Below are 25,267 nucleotides of genomic sequence, written 5' to 3'. Positions count from 1 at the left end.
GGGGATGAGAGGGTCAGAGGAGGGAAAAGACTGGAAGATCTGGGCATTATCAGCGTAAAAATGGTAGGAGAAATCATGGGATGCAATGAGGGGGCCCAGGGAGTGAGTGTAGTGAGAGAACAGGAGGGGGCCCAGGATGGAGATTTGGGGTAAGCCTATGAGGAGAGGTTGGGGGGTGGATGAGGAACCTTGTCATGTCACTTGGTAGGTCCGGTCGCTGAGGTAGGAGGAGAACCAGGTGAGAGCAATCCCAGAGATTCTAAGGTCAGTGAGGCAGGAGAGGAGGATGGAGTGGTCGACGGTGTCAAATGCTACAGAGAGATCAAGGAGGATGAGGACTGAGGAGAGGGAGGCTGCCGGATTGTGGATTGAAGTGAGTGATGGGAAAGAAACGCAGAGAGCGGACGGTGGACAGCACATTCGAGGTCTTTGAGAGGAAGGGGAGTAAGGAGACAGGACGGTAGTTCTGAGGAGAGGTGGCGTCAAGGGTAGGTTTCTTGAGGAGTGGGATGACAGCAGCTTGTTTAAAAGCAGAGGGGAAACAGCCAGAGAGGAGTTAGGAGATGAGGAGTGAGGAGATGAGGAGGGAGGATCATAATACCTCTCAACTGATTATGATCAAAATAATCATAATACCTCCCCTTTTCCACTGTCATTCAAATAATTATGTAATGTCACACTGACTGACTAGTTTATTACTCTAACAGTGCTCTGTATCACCTGATCACATTGACGATGGAAAAACTATTCATAAATATGTGTTCGTCATCAGATCTCTCCGATTTAACTGAGGAGCTGACATGGACTAAAAAGGCTATTTATAGCTCTAAAGGCAGGTAGGGAGAGCGGAAAATACAATTTAAAAAATAAAGAGCCTTGAGAAAATATTTTGGCGTGAAAAGGAGGAAAAGTCAGGAACAAATCAGGAAAAAAACAAATTTTAAATCTATTCCATACATTTTCAAGTACAGAGTTTTTTCACTTCACAATCAGTCTCTTCCCAGTGACATGAAGCAGAAGACAAAAACCAAAGCATTATGGTTTTCTTTGGATCAGTATGACCTCATTGCTTGATTAATAGCATCGGCCTAGTCACCAAAACCAAAGAGTCATGGGTGGGAGATGTTGTGCACACTCAGCTCAGCGAGGACCCTGGTTTCTTCCCCAGATTCATTACAAAAGCACGCCTGCCAGTTGTCAATCATTCCCGCCTCCGAGTGGTTGTGCTGCTAAGCATGACACACCTGGGAAAGGGGAGGGGAGGGGGATGTGGGTGGGACTCTGCTGAAGTCTGCAGACACGCACGGTTTGGCACCTAATGAGCAGAATGTGCTAATAATGAACAAAAAAGTCTGAAAATTAAAAAACGTATAATATGCAATTAAATGCATCAGCGCCTTATTTAAGATGGTCGTTGTTCATTTCCATACATAATAAATAACTCAATCTGGCCATTTGGAGAAGCTGTAAACCGCACAAGCATTGTTCATTTCAAAGTCTAGATTTTAGTCCTTTATACACCTTTTTCACTGGCATATGCAACCTGATCTAGAACCAGGTTGGCACGTTATGCATTTTGTCAAGCCAACCCTGAACCAGGCTGTGGGGGGTGGGGAGTTAACAGAACCCATCATCATTCAGTGTTAGTCTACCCTAGTAGTAGGTTTAAATACATTACAAATACTTAATTAATAAAATACATAAACAATACTTAAACAATTACTACTGCTATTTATTTACTGGTAAAATCGTAGTATGTGTCGACACAAAGTTTAAATAATTTGTTACAGTTCTTTCAAACTATAGCCCTTCTTCGTCTGTAAATTAGGTCCAGTAACTTTTTTGTTGTTTTGTTTTGTTTTTTTAACTCATTCTATCATCTCTGTCAGTAGTTTACAAATTAAACCATGGTAACACAGATTAAATCACACATTTGTATGTTGTAACACTGCTTTTGGAATAGATAATCTTGTGACGTCAATGACCCCCATCTCAGGTCGTGCAGTGGAAACACACGCGGATGTGCCCATGGAAAATGGGCATTAGCATGAGGTGCAGAAACATACAGGTCCATAAAAGCAAATTTATATCCAACTGATTTTGAAACTCAGCACGGTGCCTCTCCTAGCTGGTAGTTCAGTGAATGTGTTGATCAAGATATTTTAAGAAAATAAGACTAAACATCTTGTATTTAGTGTTGAGTGACAAGTTGTGTATTACATGGAAAACCAGAAAGCTTAACGAGTAGGTCCTGTTTATTTATAAAACTTTTGCGTTGACCTTGTCATTGGAGACCACTCGTCTTTTTGTCATCAGCATACCTGCACAGACCTTAACTATTTATTAAACTGTTAGTCCCAGAGGTCACATCTATCTCAGGCAGACAGATCTTTCAATACTTGTCAGCAGATGGCTGGGAGGTTGAGCACATAGACCTGAACTTTCTATGCCTTGGTATCAGTGGAAGAAAACATTTGCCAGTTTCCATTCACTTGGTCATTTAATAAAAACTGAGAACCTTAGAATAGTTCACTGCACTAAATTGTGTATCACCGCATATATTTCCTAAAGGTATTCACTTAGCTCCATGCTTTTTGAGTTGTTGTTCTGCATTTTTCTGTACTAATGGCATGGTGTCACTATGAACTTCTGCATTGGCTTAGGTGAAGAACAAGGCTAATGGCATTCTGGCAGAGCATCTGTCTGTTGAACCAGAGATATGTCTTGTTTGCTATAGCAAGTGCTAAGACGACATTGAGAAAATGTGTATCCCACACATTCCCACAGCTTGGTGATACGTTTTCAGGAACCAGGAAAATACCTTGTAGTGTGATTGTACGTCTCTTCGCATCAGTTAATAAATATTTCTATGGTAGAATGTATGGGGGAAAAAAAACAAGAACTTAGAATGGAAATCTGTCTGACTGTAATTATTTTGTGATATAGTACTATGGCACACTTTTACATTTGTTACCATTTTTCTAAAGCATATGCCCAATGCGTCTTCCTCATTCATTCTAGACATGAATCTAGTTCAGTATCAATATCTATATGTACATATATCTGGAGAATAGATATAATGTTTTCAATATGTGTCTTATTTGTGAGAGTTTAAAAAGGTTAATGACTGTCTGATCTTTGGTGTTGCTGGATGCGGGCAATCACTTCTTCTAAGAGCTGAAATGGGACCTAATTTTCACTGGTCGGTTAAATAATTTGAATGATCAATCCATTGACTAGTAGTTCATTGATTGAATCACAGAAGCGTATAAGACCTCCATTTTATTACAATTAAAGCAAAAACAAAATGCCCTAGCTGGCAAAAGCAGAGACCTACAATTCGCATATTCTTTCCCGATCACTGAAATTTTCAAATTTTGATCACAATATGGACCTTATTGGAAGACTATAATTTAAAGCTCAACCCAGTCTGCTTTTTAAAATGTGTTCCTACCTTGAGTTTAGACACAATTTCAAAATAAAGGTGATTTTTAGAATATAACAACTTTGTAGGACAAACAACAGGGTTTGAAAAATATAAGAGTATTTACATTTACTCAAGTTATAGAAGTACTAAGTTCCGTGAGATTGCATTCATGGAACAGGGGTGTGTTGTTGAAAATGCTGCCTGTTTGATATCACTCACAGCTGCTGGGGAAACGGCAACCACAGACCTTGACATCACAGCAAGGTTTGGAGAAAAGCATTTCTCCAGCAGCTTCAATAACACAGAATTGCTGCACTGAATAGAAACTGACATCTCAGAAATGAGAAGTTCTCATGTTAAATAGAAAACCGGATAATAAACTGTATTAGCATATGGTGCTATATAAGACTGTAGAACCCTGCTACTTGCTCAGTCTTTGCTCACCGTGCATTACAAACAGTTGTGATACTAGGATAGCTTCTATTCCAGATTTAGAGAGGAGGGATATGGTTTTGCAGCTGTAACTGAATTGTGAGGAATGACACTGGTGTTACAGTACAGTCCTCACATCCGGTGAACAGGAACGATTAAATTACATGCTACATCACTTCCTGTTTACTGCTGCAACGCTGCTTTACAGTTTGAGGATGGTTTGCCTCACAGAGCTAGAGTGGAGACTAGGACACACAGAAACTACCTTGTGGGACAGAAGTGAAGACTGCTGGGAGGAAGTTAGTCTACTCAACTGCTAGAAGACATTTATTTTAAAACAACAATGCTCATTTAACTGGTGAAACAGTTGGCAAATATACTGAAAACATCTTCAGTATGCTGTGTATAACCAAATATGGTAATACCAAAAGTCCCACTATCGTTTCTTGTATCCAGTCCAATGTAGCAATAAATAAGGGACTAACAAATAGAAAGAGAGAGCAAAGCCAAAATGCTCAAGCTGACATCACCCACCAGGTGACAATCAACAAGAAAAGACTAATGATTCATATTTATTATCTTTCTTGCAAGAGACACACAGGTGATATTTACATTGCCATGGTGTAGCCTCGGTAGACAATGGCTATACACCTTATTCCCACAGGCCTCTTACTTTGAGCTACACTAATGGTGTGTAGCTTTGCAGGTGACAGCAGCTCACTGTTCCCACTGATATTAAGCATTTTATTTTATCTGGTGGGAATTGTTGTGATCCAAAGTAAATGTTTTGTTGATGGTATCAATTCCTGTTCAGATCACAGCTGTGTGCAGTGTTGCCCTTGGTCTATACATCCAGGTCTCAATAGTCAAAGAACATCTTGAATGTGGTGTGGATGCTCATAGAAACAATTTGGTGTTCTTACAGATGGTCTACAAATACCCCTTAGAGGCCCATGATTTTCACTTCTGATGACCACCCAATAATTTTCATAAGGCATCGCATTGTGGCCACCACAGACCTTCTGTATCTTGTGTCTATGAAGGTAAACACTGAACAATAAGCAATATCCTCCTAGAGATCAGAGATGCTCTCCTTCCAAACACAACACATCATATCCATTGGTGCTGTGTGAGAGCGGATACATGGAGAGCCAAGATGTGAAGCTGATTGATGCTGAATTGACACAGTGTATCTGACCTGCATAGACCTTGGCTTAAGAATTTGACACAATGGAAATGAGGATGATGTTCAGGGTGGTGTTTTCACACGGTATTGATTTATTAAAGAAAAAAAAAAAGCACAGTATTTTTTTCCTTCAGCTTCGCATCAAACGAACTGAGAATTTCCTGTCTCAAAATCCCGCTGAAGAGAAGGAAGACTGAACAGTTTCAATTAAAGTGCAAACAAAACAAAAGCTTGGTTTTCTTTTTTCTTTTTTTTTTAATCCTTCTCTTTTTTTGTTCTTCTTCTTAATTTTATTTGAGTGTTTTTCAGTTTTAATATAACTAATTGGAATTATGCCCGGGGTCCTCTAAATCATTAGTAAATGAACAGTCTGTTTTTATTAGCATCCAACTTGTAAATAATGCATTAAATGCCTGGCCTAAACATTATCAACTCTGCGCTGTATTCATAATGAAAAAAATATGTTGTTCGACTTCTCTACTGAAGTAATTCTAACAAATTCAATGTGACAGATGATATTTGTGGAAATGGTGATACAATTATAAATCACCTGGAGCACTTTTCCATACTAACAATGGAAATTAAAATTTTATAACATGTACTGTGTTCCTTGTTTTCTCCCTTCCTTTGTTAAAGTTACTCAAAAGTGCCACAAAGGGAAGAAAAAAAAAAAAGGAAAAAGGCTGTTTGTATTCAAAGCATTACGGTTCATAGGTTTGCACATTAAACCAGTTTGGGAGGAATGTGCAGCATGTACATTTAATTAATATTGTGGCTGTGCTGGTAATTTGCAGACGTACTATTATGCTGTTATTCAAAACCTTTATTCTCATTAGTAATGAGCTGTAATTTTATGGCAGGAAATTGGTTTATGTTTAAACAACACATTAAATAGCAAGAGAGAATCCAGGGCCCCTGCACGGCCTGACTGGCGAAATCTCGTGCTGTTGTTAACGCTGGCAGTGTCGGTTGGAAACTGGCTGTAGGAATGCAGTTACAGAACAGAAAACGCCACTCTGAACGGGAACAGCCGCCTTTTGCTTGAGTATTCAGAGCCTCGATCTCCTCTGGTTTATGGTTCAGCACAGAGCAGTATTTTGTCATAATTTGTTTCATAGACTTGAGCCCTAAAATCCCTCATTTGTTATAAACAGGGAAATTGATCAAATTTGCAACCTAGCACTGTAAAAAAAAAAAAAAAAAAAAAAAAGAAAGTCTTTGTATTTAAAAGAACCGTCCGGGAAAGGATTAACTTCAACACCACAGTTAAATACAGTAGAGGAAATGGCTAAAATCTCCCTGGCTTTTAAGTAAAGAGTGTGGCTGGTTCAGAAATCAAATACAAGGTTTTTCCTCTATACTCATTAGAGGTATTCATACTATAAATCCCAAGTGCATCTCATAGCCACCTTTTTGATCTTTTTTTTTTTTTTTCATTTCTTCTGTATGTAATATATTGACATTTGCCTTAATATAAGGTGCCATCAAGCGTAAATGACAGCTTTTTGCAATTTGTTTATTTTCAAAGGAAGTCTATTCCAGAACCATCTGGGAGCCTGGATCTGTGGGTGTCTGTTACCCCATGAAAGGCATCTTTTAGCTCAACCACAGAGCTGCATTTCTTAAAGGAAGAACTTCTCATTGTGCCTGGCACCTGGTCCACAGCAGACCTATACAAGGCCTGTGTAGCGATGGGGGGTGGGGGGGGTTCTTCAATCTCCTTAATTGCTCAGTTCACAACCAAAGCATGTTATTATTAAAAGAGCTTTTGAATTACAGTATCTAGGAAACCAAGGACAGATGTACTTATTTTAAATGAATTACAACATTGAACAATGTCTGAAATGGAGGCAAGATTAATTTGGCTTGTGGCGTATTAGTTTCTGCTGTGATAGCGAAGCTGCTCTTATTACCATGTAATCATTATCACAATTTGTTAGGGAGAAGGCAAACCCGACTTTAATCTGTGTTGGGCCAGCTGTGAAAACCACACTGAGGTCCCGTCTAATTGCGTTCTCCAAAATGTCCTTAATTAATAACGAAAACAAATGGCAAGATTTGATGCTATTAGAGGTAATAAAATAGCTGTACCTGTCTAAATAAAGAAGGAAAGTGAAATAATTCGATTTTATGTGTTATGTTTTCAAACACAGGCAACTGCCGAGGAGATGATACACACAAGTTTATTCAACTAACTTAAAATTTAACCCTTTCCTTTTGTTTTTTAAAAGCCAGCTCATTTGCAATGCATTTTGCTGCAGTGTAAAGTGGTACATAAAAGTGCTGTGACCCTGACTGACTTCAGAACATGTTCCAAGCATACAATTAAACCGTTAGACACATCCAAACAATTATTATATTGGCATAATTCAAGGATTTCAGTTTCACATGTAGGATCATTAAAAGACTGCAAGGAAAACATTTATCCCACAACTTTCCAGCTCTCCAGGTGAGAAACACACCTATTTACCACTCGTTTACTAAATTGGTTCTATTTTTTTTGTACTGAAGAATTCTTGTTAAGAAACTGGATTGTGATAAGGGAATCTGAATATAATATTTGCAGAAAATTACCAATCATTGACTAATCATTAAACTGTAGCAAAATACTGACCAACTACCAACTTATTCCCGAGAGTCAAAATCAATTTTATAATCGTTTAACATTTTTAAAGTGTGTGCATATGCCTAATATAACAAACCCAGATGACATTTTATACATTATACCCCAGGCACACTCAATGCAGGCCACCAACAAATAAACACAGTATGTTTGCATATACTTTTACTTGTCTGGTTTATTCAAATTGAGCCATTTCTCTCAAACAAAGCAGAAGTAGAACATAAGCCGGTAGGTGTCTACTGGCGAGTTTCACAGTGGAGGAGATAGTTGCACCCTAATCTATCCCAAAGGTGGATGACTGGTCGACAAGGGATTATGGGAGCCAGTACAGTGGGCCCCCAGTTCTTGAACCTTTCGTATTGCTTTCTCCCCCCCCCAATCGCCAGTGTGTCTATGGTGTGTGAATGTAATGTAGCCATGCCCCATGGTGCTCTGACAGCCCCCAGTACGCCAGCCTCCTGCTGCCCCCTGTCACAGCGCGTCACAGTCAGAGCGTGGCCCGCGGTGGGGCACACACGGGCAGACCCGCCGCCGCGCACTAACTCTGAGACTACATGACATCTTAACCTTTGAAAAACTGCTCCCAGACAGCATTTTAAAAACACCCAAATCCTTCTTGACCTTTCACTGTGCTTTGCTTGTTTGTTGCTGTTGTTATTGGTTTTGTTTTTATTTTAATTGATGTTATAGGTTTTTCTTAGTAAAATCATAAACATTGACTTTCATATACAACCGAATGAATGTTGATGCTCTGCAGCTATCTTCCTACAGACAGATTTGATATCAAAATGGCGCCGGCTCCAGAATGGCTCAGTATGCATTACTTTTCCACAAAAGTATTATACATTCTCTCCCCCATCAGATAGTTTTTTTTTTTTCAAAATGAGATAGAAAAGTGCGAAGGAGAGGCATGATAAGCGATAGATAAACATGTTTCGAGTGTGTGCCTCTGGCTCCACGGATGCTGTACCGTAGCGTTGGTGTGGATAGTACATCATGGGACTCTCGCAGCGGGAGGCAAGCCTGGGGTTTCTCTGTTAGTCACAGTTTATATTCTACCATCTCTACCCTCCATTAGGCAAAATACAACCTTTTTTTAATTTTTTTACTAAAGTTATAACCATTAATTGTAAGCAATACGCACTGATACAATTCCTTATTCACTGAAAAAGCTATACTTTAAATATTGGTGAATTTTGCAAATTGTGTTTCAGTGTACAATCAGTTGTTTTTGTAACTTTGATCGAGTTCAGCAAAAAACATTAATCGAAAATACTTATTTAGGCTGGAAGATAAGCAGAGACCTTGGTGTTGCTCTATGGATGGACTTATAGGCTCTATTTTGATGTTTTAGTATTCGTTTCCTGTTTGTCTTGTTACCCCTCTACTTTCTCAGTGACTCAGACGGAGAGATCTGGGACTAGAATAGCCAAAGGCATCTCCTGGACCATTTTCCAACTGCCCACCCTGGATTAACATAAAAATGATTAGGAAGAGGCAACCCAGTTTGAATGAACAGACTGTGTTGGATTTATGAATTTGTCCATGAAAATTATCATCTGTTTTGCTCTGCAACAGGCTTTCTGTGTTCGTTTAAAGAATGCCTTCCCATCTGTTCTTCCGGTGTGGTCACTGCACCAAAAAAACAACACACAACGTGCTCTACCAAAGTGGCCTCAGTACAGAGGGGAGTGGATTTTGTCAGCAGTTTTGGGTACATCACATTACAGTTGTATTCGGTTTATGACAATGCCTGTGTTCTGGGTGTTGCGTATCTGTAAAACGTATCAGTCAGGTTTCTCTCTTCTCCCTCAAGACAGACACTCACTTCCAAAGTACACTTATCGTAGTAAACTATAAAGTTTAGCCACTAATGTTCCAGCTAACAAATCACAACAGACTAACCTGATAATGCCCATACCTCGTAGAAAAGGCTGTGAATTTTCTTTGTGTAGCCCTTGTCTTAGTAAAATCATGAATATTATTAAACTACTTTAAGTATCTTTCTAAGTATGCTTGCCTCTTAGAAAAACAAGCATTTTATTCTCACTGTAAAGAGGGTGTAGTCATGGTGTAATAAAACAAAGACTGTTTGGGGACACACCATTTGTTAATCTAGCAAACAACAAAAATAGCAATTAAAGGAGGCTAGGTGTTTCAGATGCAGTCAGGCAAAGCGGGGATATGATCCTGTCAGTCTTGCATGCTGTTGTGTGTGTGTCAGAGAAATACATTTGCAAATTAAAGAGTAGTCAGTACATCTAAAGTAGTAGTGTTGGGAGATGCAAACTTTTGAAAGCTGGCAGGGCAGCATTTATTCAAATAAACGGTTCGTGGGGCACAATACTCTTATATTTCAATCTCTCACTGTTTCAAATACTGGATGGAATCCAACATCCAACGTAGTGCTCTAGGTCTCTCACTACTGTATACCGGAGGGGTCAGTCACGTGACTTTTTTCAGGGTTGAGCTCCTTTTAAAAACACTGTCATGCAATGTGCCTTCATTGCTTTTCGACTGTCACGGCAAGAGCTATGGCAAAGGGAAACGACTGCTTGGGCAAAACTGCTATACGCTGTGAATTTTTATATACCACCGCCTCGAGGTTAGAAACTCTCATTATGCTGCGTGAGATTTATTAAAATAGATTATGGAAATGTTAATTAAGTCATTAATTACATTATTTAAGTAGCATTGACAGATAAGGCTATGTGTATTAGGGGAAGTTCAAGCTCTCTGTGTGGTTAAATGGAAATAATTGGTGACAGTGAGATACAGTATAAACCACATCCAGACACAAAGCTGTTTCAGGGAAAGTTCACGAAGGATTTTAAGCACTCCTTTAGTCTCGGAGTTATAACCCGGCTTCACTCCAAAGCTTGAATACCTCGCCTTAAGTGAATGGAGTTTGGGCTCAGTCCAAATACTGAAGGCATTACATACACTCAGAAACTAACAAAATGATAATTAAAAGAATGTAGCTTATCTACCATACAGATTTCACAGCAGTTAAAAGTGACCTCTGGAAGTATACGAGGTCTTTTTTTGGGGTGGGAATCATGAAATGGATCAATTGCATGAATTAATTACAAACTGATTAATACATTGGAGCGCTAAACTGAGCAGCGCCATTAACAAACTGGCAGAACATTGTGTTTCAATTGTTCAGTCGCTGACATAATGGCTCCTTCACAACTTTAAATCTTTTATTCCTTGAGCATTTGGAAGAAACATTTGGAGTGACATTTGGGTTAAGGCCTCAAACCATATTTACAAGCTGTTTAAATGAAAATACAATAGAGCATTCTTCTGATTATCACAGAGTGGAGATCTTTTTAGAAGTTCCCTTTTTAAGCTCGTATATGTCGACAGGTTAGTTAGTTACTCATAGGACGTGGTAGTTTGGACTCGACTAAAAAAAGAGCTTTGTTCTGCCAATTATGGATGGCAAATGATTGTGATAATTCCTGACAATTATAAGTGACCATGGTTGTACAGGAAAGAATCTGGTGACAGAAAAGGCATTGATTCAAATAAGGTTAGTCAATTTAGATGCATTTCACTCCAATTATTGTGACTAGAATTGAATCGCCCTACTGACAAGTGTTGTTAACACAATGATTCCATTACGTTTTACATTTATTTTTTTAAATGTCACTCATATCTGAAGACATTAGCGTGGTTTGATAATTATTGCTATTATTTATATATATAAAATTGTAGAATTGAAGTGTTTATTACTAAAATTATTCTTCCCATGTTTCTACAAACTGGTCTGTCCTGTAAATCCACAGCGCTCCTCTCTTCACAGCGCTAATTGCCTGAGGGCTGACATTACAATTTGCTTCTTTAAAAGCTGCCCCGCCTCCTGTAACCAGCCAGCTGTGTGACTCCACCTGAACACTGTGCTGGGCCGTCTCCTACCCCCTTGCCTCCCAATGCTACCGACCAGCCCAGTTCATCAGGAAGCCATCAGATATATTTGGAACCACTAAGGACATGGTCACTAAAAAGACAGGTTGTTTCAGTTTACAGCAATGTTGATCTGGGGACGTATAATTCTTATTACCTTAATCTCAAATTTTTGACTTAGTTTTAAGGATTTCTGGTCACAGATGAGGACAGGCTCACATTAATTAAGGGGGACAACCTATTTTTTTTCTCTGAGGATATTTAAGTCTCCTTTGTAATGTCACAGCTTTCAGTGACACCAGCGTTGACTAATTACCAATCAGCTGGAGTTCTGTCACCAGGAGTACCCCGACAAAACCAACGTTTGTGCAGTAACCTAGAAGCAATAACCTCACAATGACACCGTTCAATCTGCATCTCCACTCAAGTTTGAGGTTGCCGGGCAACCTGTAGGGTCATCGAAAATGTCCTAACACTTCACATTAAGTGCCTCTCGATGGTGGCGAGTGACTGGAGATAAAGCCATGAATTGCTTGTGCTTTTTAGACATGGACCTGATGATGTCTAAAAAATGCCTTCGTCAAGGGTTCGACACTAATTCATTGGAAAGATAAACTTGAAAATATAAGGATTTTATCCCAAAAAGGTTTTTATGAAGTGCAAGGAACAGCAGTGTGATTAAAATTCTCTCTGTGTTTTGACAGTCAGCATCCCTTCAGCGGTCCAGGTTGGGAGATCTATATTATAGACGTGTTCCTGATCCGACAGAAATGAAATGCTGCGTTTAATCAAGTTGGTTCACCACTGTTTGACATGTGAAGAATCTCTGGTTTGAAATGTCCACTGCATTTCTTTGTTATTGTTTGCCAAAGCTGATAGCCCTCCTGAAACCATTCCTTCTGAGTGGCGTCTTCAGTCAACGCTGTAATTTTACCTTATGTTTTCTGTAGTGAGTTTCATGATTGAAATTCAATTGACAACTAGGAACCACTCTTTGTATCAAGTGTTGTACCAATTACCTCCAGCTGTTTGTCCTGCTGGAACCGACACCTCTTGACACAGTTCAAAGGTCACAGTGTCACAGAAGCCCTTTCTGGAATTAAGGGATTAGATACAGGTGATCCTACTGATACCAAAAAACTGTGCAAATAAAGAAGTCATGCCATCCATTTGACTCATTTGTGCACCAAAAAAGCAGATGACATCAGTCACACCCTGACCAGCAGGAGTGAATCAGTCAATCCTTCAGTTAACTAGGCACCATCTCCACTTTATTTGGTTCGTGCACTGAATAGAGCATTTGGAGGTGCAACAAAGATGGACATAATAGATCCTTAAATGTTTGTATGGGTTTTTGTCTACAGATCAATGATGATAATCTGACAGTGTCATTTTATAGTGTTGTCTCCAAGGGCTCTAGTTGATTACAGAGCTAGAAAAGCACATTTCCTGCAATATAAGTCTGACCAAATCATCTTGCTCTGCCAATTCTACGGTAGACAGAGAGTTAAGAAGTATGGCATTGGTGCACTTTGTGCTAGCAATTTGAAATCTAGGTTCCTTCCATTCAGCCTTACAAGAGGATTCAATTTGCATCCCGGACAAAGAAAAAAGTGACATTGTTAAATCTGGCAGGTTGGGAGGCAAGAAAATTTGAAACAAAAGACACTTCAGCTACTATTTTACACAGACATTCTTAGTTTTATCACTGGAATTAATCAAAGGGTAACCTTGAATGATGTTTTAATTGCTTTGCGATTGCCAGTAATTCAAGTAATTCATTAGAAGCTGCTGTTATCTTCAAATGTATGTAAAAACTAAAAACTGAGATGTGTATAGTTAAGGTTTTCAGCTGCAATTCAATAGGTGAATTTGCTGGCCTGATTTTCCATTAATGCGACGGCTTCTTACAAAGCAACAATGCGGCAAATCTGTGCGGCAAAATTGTTACGTTAAAGACATTTTCGATTAAATTCTCGAAAAGCGTCAAATTATTATCATATTGTTTTAAATATTTGTTTCAATGCATTGTCTTCTACATTTAGAATAAGGTGAGCAAAAAAGGGTAGAAATAAAACTCTGTGGTTTACATTGTTTTTGTTTTAGGTCAAAGTTACTTGAGAACTTTTACGTTAATGGTTTTCTTTACCAGACTTAACATTTCATATAGTCTTGAAGTGATTTTTTTATTTATTTTTTGCTTTCTATTACCTTCATTATTTCACTGCTGCGTTCATGTTTCTCTAAATTTTTCAGTGACGTGCCAAACTATGTATTCATAGCTACATAAGATATAATTATTTCAAACAGCACCTCTCACATCAAATGTGTCCCAGATAAACTTGCACACTGACTTCAAACACATTCCCAACTGTTACAGATTGAAACACAGGGGGATAAACAGGCGTCTCTAACTGTTGTCAGTCGGTAATAGATCTCAGGAGGGTTTACTGTGGCTGGTGTGGGGCTTGTGACGGAGAGGTGGACAAAATTGTAATGAGGTTAAGCTCACTTAATTATAGAAGCACAATGATGTGCCCAGAAACGCGGGAGGAAAGAGAAATGAGACGAGAAACCAAGTTGAGAGTTTAGTACGGGGGCTTTTTGGTTATCGGTATTCTTTCTGTATTTCCATTCCTTGTTTTTTTCCCCCCCTCAGGTTCCTCGTGAGCTACTGCGGCACCCGATACAGCACTGCCAAGATGTCTTCATTTTCCGTTCAGGCGCGGACTGTGGAGCGAACTGACACGGGCTTCGGCCTTTGGTGGCCAGCAGCAGCCGGTCAAAACTCATCAACAGCTGTGGCGAGCCGAGCAGGGGAGAGGAAGCAGGAGGCCGTCAAAGCGAGCGAGAGCCGGGGCCTCAAGCTCTGAGAGGGAACAGAAACCAGCACACCCAGGACAAGACCCAAGGAAACCCCAGAAGCAATGAAAAAAACAGATTGACTCTCAGTGACTCATTTAGCTTCTGGATTGGACAGATTTCTCCCCTGCTGGCATCTTTGGCCATGTGTCAATGGGACAGACACCACGGAGAGGAGAGGAGAGGAAAGGTGGCTTATCAAAATTATATTGGTGGCTTTTGTTGAGGCTGTGGGTACAGGCGAAGGGGGGCTGTTGGGATAGATTTTTTTGTCAATAAGGATGTGATTGTAGGCTCTTGTGTTGACAACAGAAGGCAGAGCCATTTCTAGTTGGTGAATTTGTATTATTGGCGTCTTCGTTGATTGAAAAATAGGAGCTTTGTCTATAATGGTGTATCAGACTGCAGAAAGGCATGGGATTTTAGTGAAAAGGGGGTTTGGTGCAGGAAATATTGCCTTGCAGCCCCTCTGAATGCTAGACTGTTCCCTTTTTTGCTACAGGCACATTTCCAGAATCAAACTACAGAAATAGCAGGACCCGGAGTCCTGTTAAAACTCAAACCAGTGAACTATAGAAACTAATTGATAGTTCAAGAGCATGTCAGAGCGAAAGGGTTAGGAAGACTCTGGGCCTAGGAACAAAAAAGGGAAGACTTAGTTTAAGGTTTCAAATTCCCGATTTGCTTTAGACCATTCTGATCTATATATATATATATATATATATATATATATATATATATATATATTGCAGAGATAAAAGGTGGAAATATACACATTTTCATTAATAACAAGACAGGTGAAGCTAGTAGCCACAAGCACTCTCAGGTCATTCCAACAATAGATGATCTTTCAATGGACTAAATGGCTTTTTCCTGTTCCTAACATTTAAAAGCCTTTAAAAGCCTACAATTAAAGACCTCTAGCCTTTTTTTTTCCCTTCATATCAGACTTGAAAGTGAAACATGTCATTCCACAGCTATTGTCAAAGGACGATTTGAGATCCCATTATTATTTGACAGCAACATACTTAGAACCTGAGCTACATTAGATTGGAGGAAAATGAGGGAGCACCCACTCTTTAGCTGCACAATAATCTTAATCAGGAGAATCTCTTAATCACGGCTTCCCCTGTATAATGCATATTATTTTTTTATACAACTTTTGAGGTGAAGTATGGAGTACCACTGTGGCTGTTTCGTCTTCTACATTACTTTATTTCAGCCATCTTGCTCCAGCGACTGTGCACCCTAGGATTTTCTGTCTGCCGTACCAAGCAGCCTTGCACAGAACTCAGCCAAAGCGTTCTCAGAGACAGCATATGGGCTTGAGGTACTGCGAAGGGTAAGAATAAAATCAGAACAAATATTCCCCACTTCCTACACAGTTTGGCACAAGGTACGGAGCTGCGACTGTGCGATACTTTCTCTCGGTCGGCTCCAAGCGGCGTTCTGTCAGCACGGTGTGTGTTTTAACACCATTATCATTATTAGAAACTGCCTCCCATCCAAACTCCTCTCCCTCCTCGTCTCATTTCGCGACAATTAACAGGAAAGAAAGAGAAAGCGAATGCGGGCCGGCTTCGGGAGTGGGAGGGAGCGTGTTATCAAACCTCATAGTGTTCTTATCAGAAGTTTTGCTTAGAGAAAGAGGACGCAACCTCTTGCTTTTGTGCAGGTATCATTAGAGCATTACAACAGAGCGTGCACCTGACAGAACTGTGCCCGTTTCTTGTTTGGTTTTACAGCTCTAGCAAACCCCTATTTTCCTCTTAATTGGCTTGGTTGTTGAGTAGCCGTGGAGGGAATGATTTTGGCTTTCCCCATGAATATAGATGAACTTTCTAGATTGCCCTTTGATTTTGCAGTGGAAATACAGGAGGTCTACATCGCGACGAGGGTGGTCCAAGCTGATATGAAATGCTTCGCCTCTAATTAGCCTATCAGCATTCTCACAAGTCCCTCATTATCTTGGTGTAAACCTTCCTGTGTGCCAGACTGTGGTTTTGCCTGGGTGAAGACTGACCTTTACTTAGAGGTACTAGGAACCTGTACTAGACCAACCACTGTAATATCTATTGATTTAATGACATGAGCAATGGGTTTGTAGGTTTTGGACACCTGTATTCAGTGTAGATAGACAAGTATTTGTGCATAGCTTAGCTTACAGGATCATTCTTTTTTTTTTAGCCATTTTGGTTCTCCTACCATTACTGGATCCTTTCAGATATTCCTAATAGGACATGTAGGAATTACAACAGGGGGATTTCAAATTGCTTTTATTTCATTTAGGTGGTGTTTGATGGATTCAGTTTCAAATAGAACATCAGAAAATAGTCAAAGGTATGTCTTCACCTTCTTTTCATGACACCACAGCCAGAGTTAAGATAATCAAGGCATGGATGAGCTAGAAAGCTTTCAACCCACAAAAAGCTTTGGGCAATATTATAATTTTAACAATGGGGGAGGTAAGCCATTTTTGACAGATTTTCTTTCCGACGTGACCTTATAGTATGTGTGCCTTCCTGCTGTATTATTTAACCCTTTTCTTTCTATCCTACTGGAGTGATTTCCATTTAGCCTTTTCAGATTTAAAAAAAAAACAAAAAAACTTGGAGTTCTAGTTGGAACTTTGCTGGAGTAATAGGCCTTTAGAGGAAATCACACACTCCACGTATCAAAGGATAAGTGAGAATAAAGGAAATAAAAGGGGCAGGCAGACGTTATTACAGTTCCTACTAATGTTTAGAGCAGGAAAAGTACATCCAAGGTTTGTACAGACAAAAGACGTATGAAATCAGGGAAATCGGGGACTAAAAGTAGAAATGACAATCTACAGATGTAGGGAATTTTAGAGATGTGAAACAATTGCTGCACTAAAAACTGGAGGCTTACTTAAAATTGTACCTGTGAAAGCTCTGCTCGGCCAACACACACTCCCAAAATGTGCCTATTGAGTTTTTGCGTCATATAGACACGGACAATTCTGTGTCCCTAATTAGGCTCACCCGGCCTTGTGCATCTCATTAGTGCCATTAGTTGCAATGCTTTTTTTTTGGTTTGTTTTTCTGTTAATTAAATAGCCTGTGAAGTGGCGATGAGAGTGTGGCATCGGTCACATCTGTGGCTCAGTTGAATCATCCTTTAAGCTGAGATTAACCAAAAGGGGGGTGACAAAGGGGAAAGGAATGAAAAGGGGAAAGGGGGGTTAATCTAGATAAAGCACACAAAAAATGATGATAATGTAAAATAAGAAAAATAATTGGATTTCATATACTCTTGAGCATATTCTATTATCTTTAACGACTATAGGATGTTTATTGAACAGGAATAACAAGACAAATGGCAAAACAAGCACTTTGTTTTAGCACGTGTCAGACAAAATAAGTCTGAAAATATGTATTCTCTTTCAGTCATTTATGTATATATCACATACTTTAGTTCATTTAAACATGCGACAGCATTCATTCGAGCTGCTCCTGTTCGGTCTGTTGTTTTTTTTGTTTTTTGTGGTAAGCAGTTGTACATTTGTGAGCGTCAGTATTATCTCTAGGACGGATCATAGGGCTAACACACTGCCTAGCTGTTGTGAAATGCCATAACAAAAGTGGGCCCACGCCTGTGTGATTTCAAGGCTTAATATTCTGATGTGCCAGATGGGCACTTTCCTGACTGTATGAGCGTGGATTATTTCATTTCCTACATCTGGGACTCCAAATGGCGCCACAGAATGCTACAGGAGGAACGCGCAGGCTGCCGGCGAGGGAGGCATACCTTCACCAGGGAGATCTCTTGATCTCTGAATGAGGCGGTGGAGACTTTGGCACAAATGGCATCCGAAAGGTTACGTGCCTGGGCTCCGGCACAAGACAAATGTTCCTGAAATATCGCTGCTTGAAATTCTAGCAGTGTCCGGCGGTGGCTTCATGCAAGCCGGTGCTTACGTTTTCTGGCAGATTTGGGTTGTTGTTGTCGTTTTGGTAGTTATCTGATTGCACTTTGTCGCTGCGACATTCCAAAATGACACCAGCCACCATATATATAAATATATAAATATACTGAAATCTATTTTAGTTTTACTTTAAAATTACTTGAAACACATTCTAATACAGTAATGTAGATCCAGTCAACAAATTAATCAATGAATACACAATTCTTTAGACTCTGTTGCCACATGGGCATGTTTTCCTAAGACAAGTTTTACTTTTAGCATATTTTATATATATTCCTGGCCTAAATTTTTAAGAGGATTGATTCTATTAACAAGACAATTAAATCATTAATATTTTGGTTTCAAAACCGTGTATTCTAATTGGAAATTAAAACTCAACATGCCCGCCTGCATGACTTCACCGCTAAACTTAGGCTTTGTTGCTTTGGTTCTATTCTTAGTGAGCCACTTTACAAATATTAACAACAGGACTCATTCTCCTCTTACCTTTTGGATACAGAACAAAAATGCTTTCACTGTTTAAATGCAGTTTAAGTGAAGTTTGTCAACTATTTCGGACAAGGCTGAGATCAGACGTTTGCCATTTGCTTCTTACTCTGCAATGACAATCTGTACCAATGGGAACAGACCTTTTCTAGGTTTATGTTTTGGGTCAAATCCAATTACTTTACACCTCCAGCACTTACTAGAATAAGTATTTCCTATATTAGAGTGCCTTTTGTTTTTTCTGTTTGCTAAATGCACATTGCACACAAGCTTTTGAGATGCGTCTCTCTCAAAAAGCATCAGCAGAGGTAAACGCATACCCTACACTGTTTGTGTCACATTTGTAAAAACCTGTCAATGTCTTTTGTTTCACGTTCCTATTCCGTGTTATCTGTCAGCAATATTTAAATGTGAATATAATAAAGAAATGTACTGTTTTTACAGCAGGGTCTTGTCTTGTTTGTACCGATGCCCCATATAATAATAAAAAGTATAACAAGTTGTAAACAAATCATGATTTTTAGTTATATCTACATTATACCTTTTATGATGTCCTGTATAGTGATATATGCTTTTAATATACAGACTGGATAGCAAATATGTATCAAACTGAACAACCCGTATTGTAAAGAATAGAAAAAAGCAGTTTATTTTTTAATTATGTTTTCTTGAATTTAAATCATCATTGTTTTTGCTTATTAAAGAAGATAAAAATAAAAAAACACATAGTACCAGAAACAGTTAATAGATATTGAAATTAGTCAAAAGTTAGCATGAACAATACCATTAGCTGTATTTCAGGGGTGCGGGATTTTTGTATTCAAGATCTAGCTTTTTTTTTTTTTTTTTCATGACAGTGGTCCAGGTGGACCGACCCACTGTGCTTTCATCAGATGAGAAATAGCAGGTAGCTTTGATGAACCAACAAAGATTTGGCGCTCAGGTCTGTTGCACCAAATGTCCCAGTTGTGGGAGGTTTTTGATCTGCAGCTCCAATGATCTCCCATTCAGCTACCTGTTGAGGAGATTAAGCACCATCCAGCAACATTAGCATTTTACAAACAACAAGCCAGCCTTCGTGAAATTGGGAGAACAAAGCGCCTTCATTACAGGGTCTTTTCAAAGTTCAAAAACTGCCACTAAACAAAGTGCAAGCGTGGGTTTCCCGCTGCCTTTTGGGATTCGGCAAATCCCCACTGAGTCACTTTGTGACTCTTTTCCAGCGTGTAGTACATCCCTGACCCACTCAAAAGCTTCGTAAAATGGCTTCACACATCAGAACCGTGACAGATTTGTCCCATCATATAGGTCTATAAAAAAAAATTGATTTATGAATTTGTTTTAAGTCTGGGTGACTCAAAAGCTAAATGGGGAACTTTTTTGGCAGGAGTATTTGAAGAATGCTGTACTAAAGCTTTTTAAATAAGTACAAACAGTGTGCAGTAGCTGTTTTGTTTTACCCAAGCACAGATCTCTTTTTCTCTCCTATTATATCGTTTCATTCCATCGATACCACAGCCCGTCCTGGCCCAGTTCAATCAGTTGAAGTAACAGTTTTCTCTAGGCTGAATCAGTGCCCAGCACAAAGGTATCACTGATAAATAAGTTTAGTTTAATGTACAATATAATATAAACTTTGATAATACACACACACACACAAAGGATTCCATAATAGTAGCTTTAGTCATTTTAAAGGGATTGGCTTCAGTTTATTGCCAGAGGTGAAAGCAGCATGCAGATGCATTTTTCCTGTCTTTTGTGAATCCCGATATGACACTTCTCCTTTGTGGGTTGGCGGAAAAAAAAAAAAAGCGTATATTTATTCCTGCTGCAGACTTTCAGGAGAGTAAAACCCATAAGTCTACATTTGACCGATTTTGGAGACTATTTGCATTAGGGGGTTTTCTGCAAAGGATTTGATTTTCATTATTTCCCAAGGTAAATACGACTGTTTGGATCGCGATGAAAAAGACGCTGGAATGTGATATGGGAATCATACATACGGCACAAATATCAAGAGAAACCAGCCAAACCATAACTTGGCAAAAACATGCTAAGTGGAGTTCTAGAAACGCCCTTTTGAAACAGGCGAAAATGTAGAGGATCTTTAACAATAAATGATCCCGGCCCCTTGGGTCAAGTTACCAGATCTCTTCAATTTCCACTGAAGAATACAAAAATGAGGACCTTTTCCCACAGCGAGACAGATGACAGTTTTGTGAAGTCGTCTCTTCGGATGTCAGAATGAGACTCAATGGGAAGAGCCATAAATCTCTCCACGAAAAGGCATATCAAATGCTTCAAAGGTTTCTTGTTACACCCATGTATGGACGACATACATTATGTGTGTGCCGTACATGTGGAGGGGAAACTATTTAGAGTGTAAAGTTAGTTTCATTCCTGTTGGGACTGCTGCGGGTATTCTCTGGTTGATGACAGCAAACACTAGCATTTTTGTTTAAAAATAGGAAAATGAGTAATTGACCTCTAACTTTTATGCATATTTTTGTATAAATTTACATATATAAATAGAGCTATTATATAAACATGTAGACACAATTACTGTATAGCTCTTGCATGCATGTATGCAAATTTGTATCATGAGTGATACATAATGTTTAATATCAATGTACAGAAAAAAGGATGAATTAAACTAATTACTTTCCTAGTTTCAGATCTGTAGAATTGAGGTGGCATACAGAGATCATTATAGCAATGATAGTGATATCTATATATTTTTGTGTTAAAGGAATTCAACATTGCATTTGTGCGCTTTAAGATAGTGTGACAGTTTGGAGCTCTCTAGCAAGCTATTCTGACATGAAAATGTGTGGGGATGCATAATAGCTTGTGAATGCAGTGTCCCTTCATTGTGCCATATAATAGACTGCAGGAAGATGCTAAATGAAGAATGCAGTCCTATTGTAATGTAAATTATCTGTGTGTTGTGGTTAACAGTGTAATCATTTCCCCTGTCCACCAAGATAAGATTTGAAGATGCTTAATAATAATAATAATAAGATGTCCAGAAAGCTGGAAAAGGCATGTAAAAAATAATACGACAGAGACTTGACAAGGGAAAGGGGGCTGACTGCTTGTCCGATATATTTTGTCATTTATTTGTTTTAATAAATAGAGTGGGTTTTAAATTGTGTTTTCACTACTGCACACCAGGAGAACTATACTAATATATATATGCACTCACAAGGGTTTAACAAAGTAATTGACACCTGTCCTTTGAAGTGCAAATGTACTCAAGCTGTAGACTAACCTTGACTGGTTGGTGAGATGCAGCTTGGACTGTTCCAATGCACTTTAGCTCATAAAGGAATAAAAATCCTTGGGGAAGTAGAATCCCTTTCAGCACACGCAAACAAAAACAGGACTATGATGCAAGTATTTACACCTCTAGACAGTGTTTGCAGAATTTACTTATTTAATTATTGGCAAAGTCAGGTTGCGTGGGAACTCATACTCTGACTTTAACATACATAGGGTGACAAAATCCATACAACTCAGAAAAATGTGAACATGAAATATTACACTTTTTACACTTACAATCTTCCAGCGTAAGGAGTCATATTTGTGTTCTAGATCAAGATAAACAGTCTATAAACAACCCAAAACTTAGCATATTTGATGTGTTCTCTGTCCAATTATTTTAAGATTGTTATAATTCACGGGTGAGCTTGTGTGTCATCATGAGTAACACAAAGACAATGATCATGCTGAAGCACTACATTAAAACTATACCACAGAAATCTCAAACACTCAAACTGTTGGAGTTGTTATTGCCTCTGCCTCTATAAAAACTAGCCAACTCTAAACAGTTAATTGAAGAGAAACCATTTTAAATGTGTTAGAAGGCATCAGGCTCATTTTACTTATACCCTTTTTGGGGGATAATTGTTGATGATATTTAATCTACCAGGGATTATGCTTGCAGTTGTGCGCAAGATGCAGTGTATATTTTTGTGGATTTTTGGAATACATTACTTCCCCTCTGCAAACAAGAGGTTTTATTTTGATGTTTAAAAATTCACATCTGAAGGCGTTTTGCACGTTTGAAGACCACTGCCATATCGGCCAGAGCAGTCGTGTGAGGAGGGTGCCGTTCGCCCCGCTCCAACATCGGACGCGTGATGCGCCAGGGACAAGTTTGTCTTCCTCCTATAATCTGATGCTGGAGAGAGATGGGAAGAGGAATTGTCTCCAGTCCCCAGATGATTTATGATTCAGGACGTGTTAATAAAAATATCAAAACAATCGGGATTCTGTTAGGAGAGATATTGTGCTGATGCGTACATCATAGGAGACAGCCCTGGTAAATAACCCGCTGGCTTTAGATTCTACGTGGTGAGGGTATCGTTTCCCCGTAAATACATTTGCACATATTTGGATCTCTGTGACACACATACGGTGGCCACATAACATTCATAGTATTGGATGAAAATTAACAGCAAGCCAGAATTTTATCATGCGATTCCTCTTAATTGAATTATTTTCCAGTCATTCTGGTCATTAATGTAAAGTAATGCTTTTTATTTGTATTATTATACAGACTATTGTTACACTCTCATAGGGCACTGCCAGGCGTTGGCTCGGGTCCTGTCTGAAAAACGTGGGTAAGGCATATACAAACATTTACATTTAGATGACCTGTTCTTTAGAAAAAGCAGACATCCTTATACAGAGTTTTTAATGTTTCATGCTCACACTATGGAAGAGCCTATGGTAGTTGGTTTGACTTGAGTAGAAAAGGAGGTCCATCTATTCTACTGAAACTCTACCGTTTCTAAGCAAGCTTTGGAATGGTTCACTTCTCAACCATTACCTTCAACAACCAGATCCAATAATCCTTAACTAGTCAAATAAACATCCTTTAAATCCATACAGCACCATTTAACATCCCATTAAAGTAATCATAAAACAGCCTAGATGTTTACAGAACTGAATATGAATCCTTGATATTCCTCCCTCTCTCTCTCTCCAATGCTGAGTAAAGCAATAATTAACGCTTAGCCTTGGATGTCCTAAACTGAAGAGGAAAACAAAAATGCATTCTTAATGAAGAGAGATGCTGATTTCATCTCAGATCGTTACAGGAGATGTTGCCTGCTTTGTTGATTTGAAGGAGGGTGTGATGGGGCAGATTTTAATTGTTAATTGGAGCTTATTGTCATCAGTGTAAGGGTCTGCACTCTCCAAGCTGATTTAGAGGACATTTTCCTGTAATACTGTTTGAATACTGCTCAATCATATATATATATATATATATATATATATATATATATAGCTGACCTAAAGTAGACCTAAGTAGACCATGTTCTTTGTGCATTTTATTTATTTTGTAACCACTAGGATCTAGTCCATCACACCCCATCTCAATTTTCATTTCATCATTATTGTTTATTTTAAATCCCAATGATTTCCCATCAAAATGTCTTGCCTGGACGCAAATCTCACTGTAACCCTAATGTTCTCGCCAGATCGTTTTCACCAGACACGAAGGATCTCGCTTACGACACTGACGAGTTTAAAGTTAAGTGAATGTCAAGAAAAATGTATCCTTCTTTTCTTTCTTTCCTTTTTTTCATTGTAAACTTGCCAGCAGCTCAATTCCGTTAGGAATGTATTAACAAAGCAGTTAATTCTATAATTAATTAAAAAGGAATCATAATTCAGTGAACACTTCAAATTAATCTATTGAGACTTACTCTAGCACTTTGCTTTCATTTACATTTTTTAGATCTCATCAAAGACATGTTTTACATTCCAGGGGTACGCGTTCTGTTGTGTGTTATATTAGTTTGTTTTGGCGATACAGCGAAATGACTGTGGACACTCAGGAAACAAGTAGACATTGTGAGGTGAGTATTTAGATTGGCATGCCCATAATGTCAGTTTAATATAATTCACAGCCTTGTGAAATGAAAGTCTGCTCACTACCACAGAGAAGACCAGTTACAAAACATTAAAGAGGGAACAAAAGCATGGGTCACTGAGCAATACACAAATTGCACAACCCCCAACAACACTACATCTGTGAAGCTATGTCTTAATAACCAGCTCAGTCATAATATTATATTATTTACTTGTAGTTTCGAATCTCTGGTAAGGAAACACAAAAGACTCATAAACCTTGCCTTTTGTGTAACTTTAATTGGTTGCTCTGCACACCACATTATGTGGAGATTAAAGGTCAAGGAATACTTGCTCCTTCGTCGATCACTGATTCTCATTATAAGCTAATGGAATTTCTGTGAAAAACAAACAGCCATTTTTATTGCTTTTAAAATCCAGCTTTCTAATTATTTTAGTGTTCTGTACTGTTAAATCATGTTGCACTTGGGCCAGAATAAAACAGCAATTCAAACAATGGCAGCATTT

The 25,267-nt window shown here is 38.8% G+C and overlaps 1 protein-coding gene across 1 annotated transcript in view; it reads left to right on the top strand.

The window, feature by feature from the left end:
* Window positions 1–19,318, top strand: part of LOC136714540 (uncharacterized) — a 105,895-nt gene extending 86,577 nt beyond the window's left edge. The window contains exon 5 of the mRNA XM_066692082.1: window positions 14,240–19,318. Coding sequence (XP_066548179.1) covers window positions 14,240–14,453 — 214 coding nt within the window. The 3' untranslated portion in view covers window positions 14,454–19,318. The remainder of the gene's footprint in view (window positions 1–14,239) is intronic.
* Window positions 19,319–25,267: the final 5,949 nt, after the last annotated feature.

Source organism: Amia ocellicauda, chromosome 19, assembly GCF_036373705.1.
Source record: "Amia ocellicauda isolate fAmiCal2 chromosome 19, fAmiCal2.hap1, whole genome shotgun sequence".
Classification (NCBI taxonomy): Eukaryota; Metazoa; Chordata; class Actinopteri; order Amiiformes; family Amiidae; genus Amia; species Amia ocellicauda.
The sequence above is the reverse complement of the archived record's forward strand: the minus strand, read 5'-3'. Positions and strand labels throughout refer to the sequence as shown.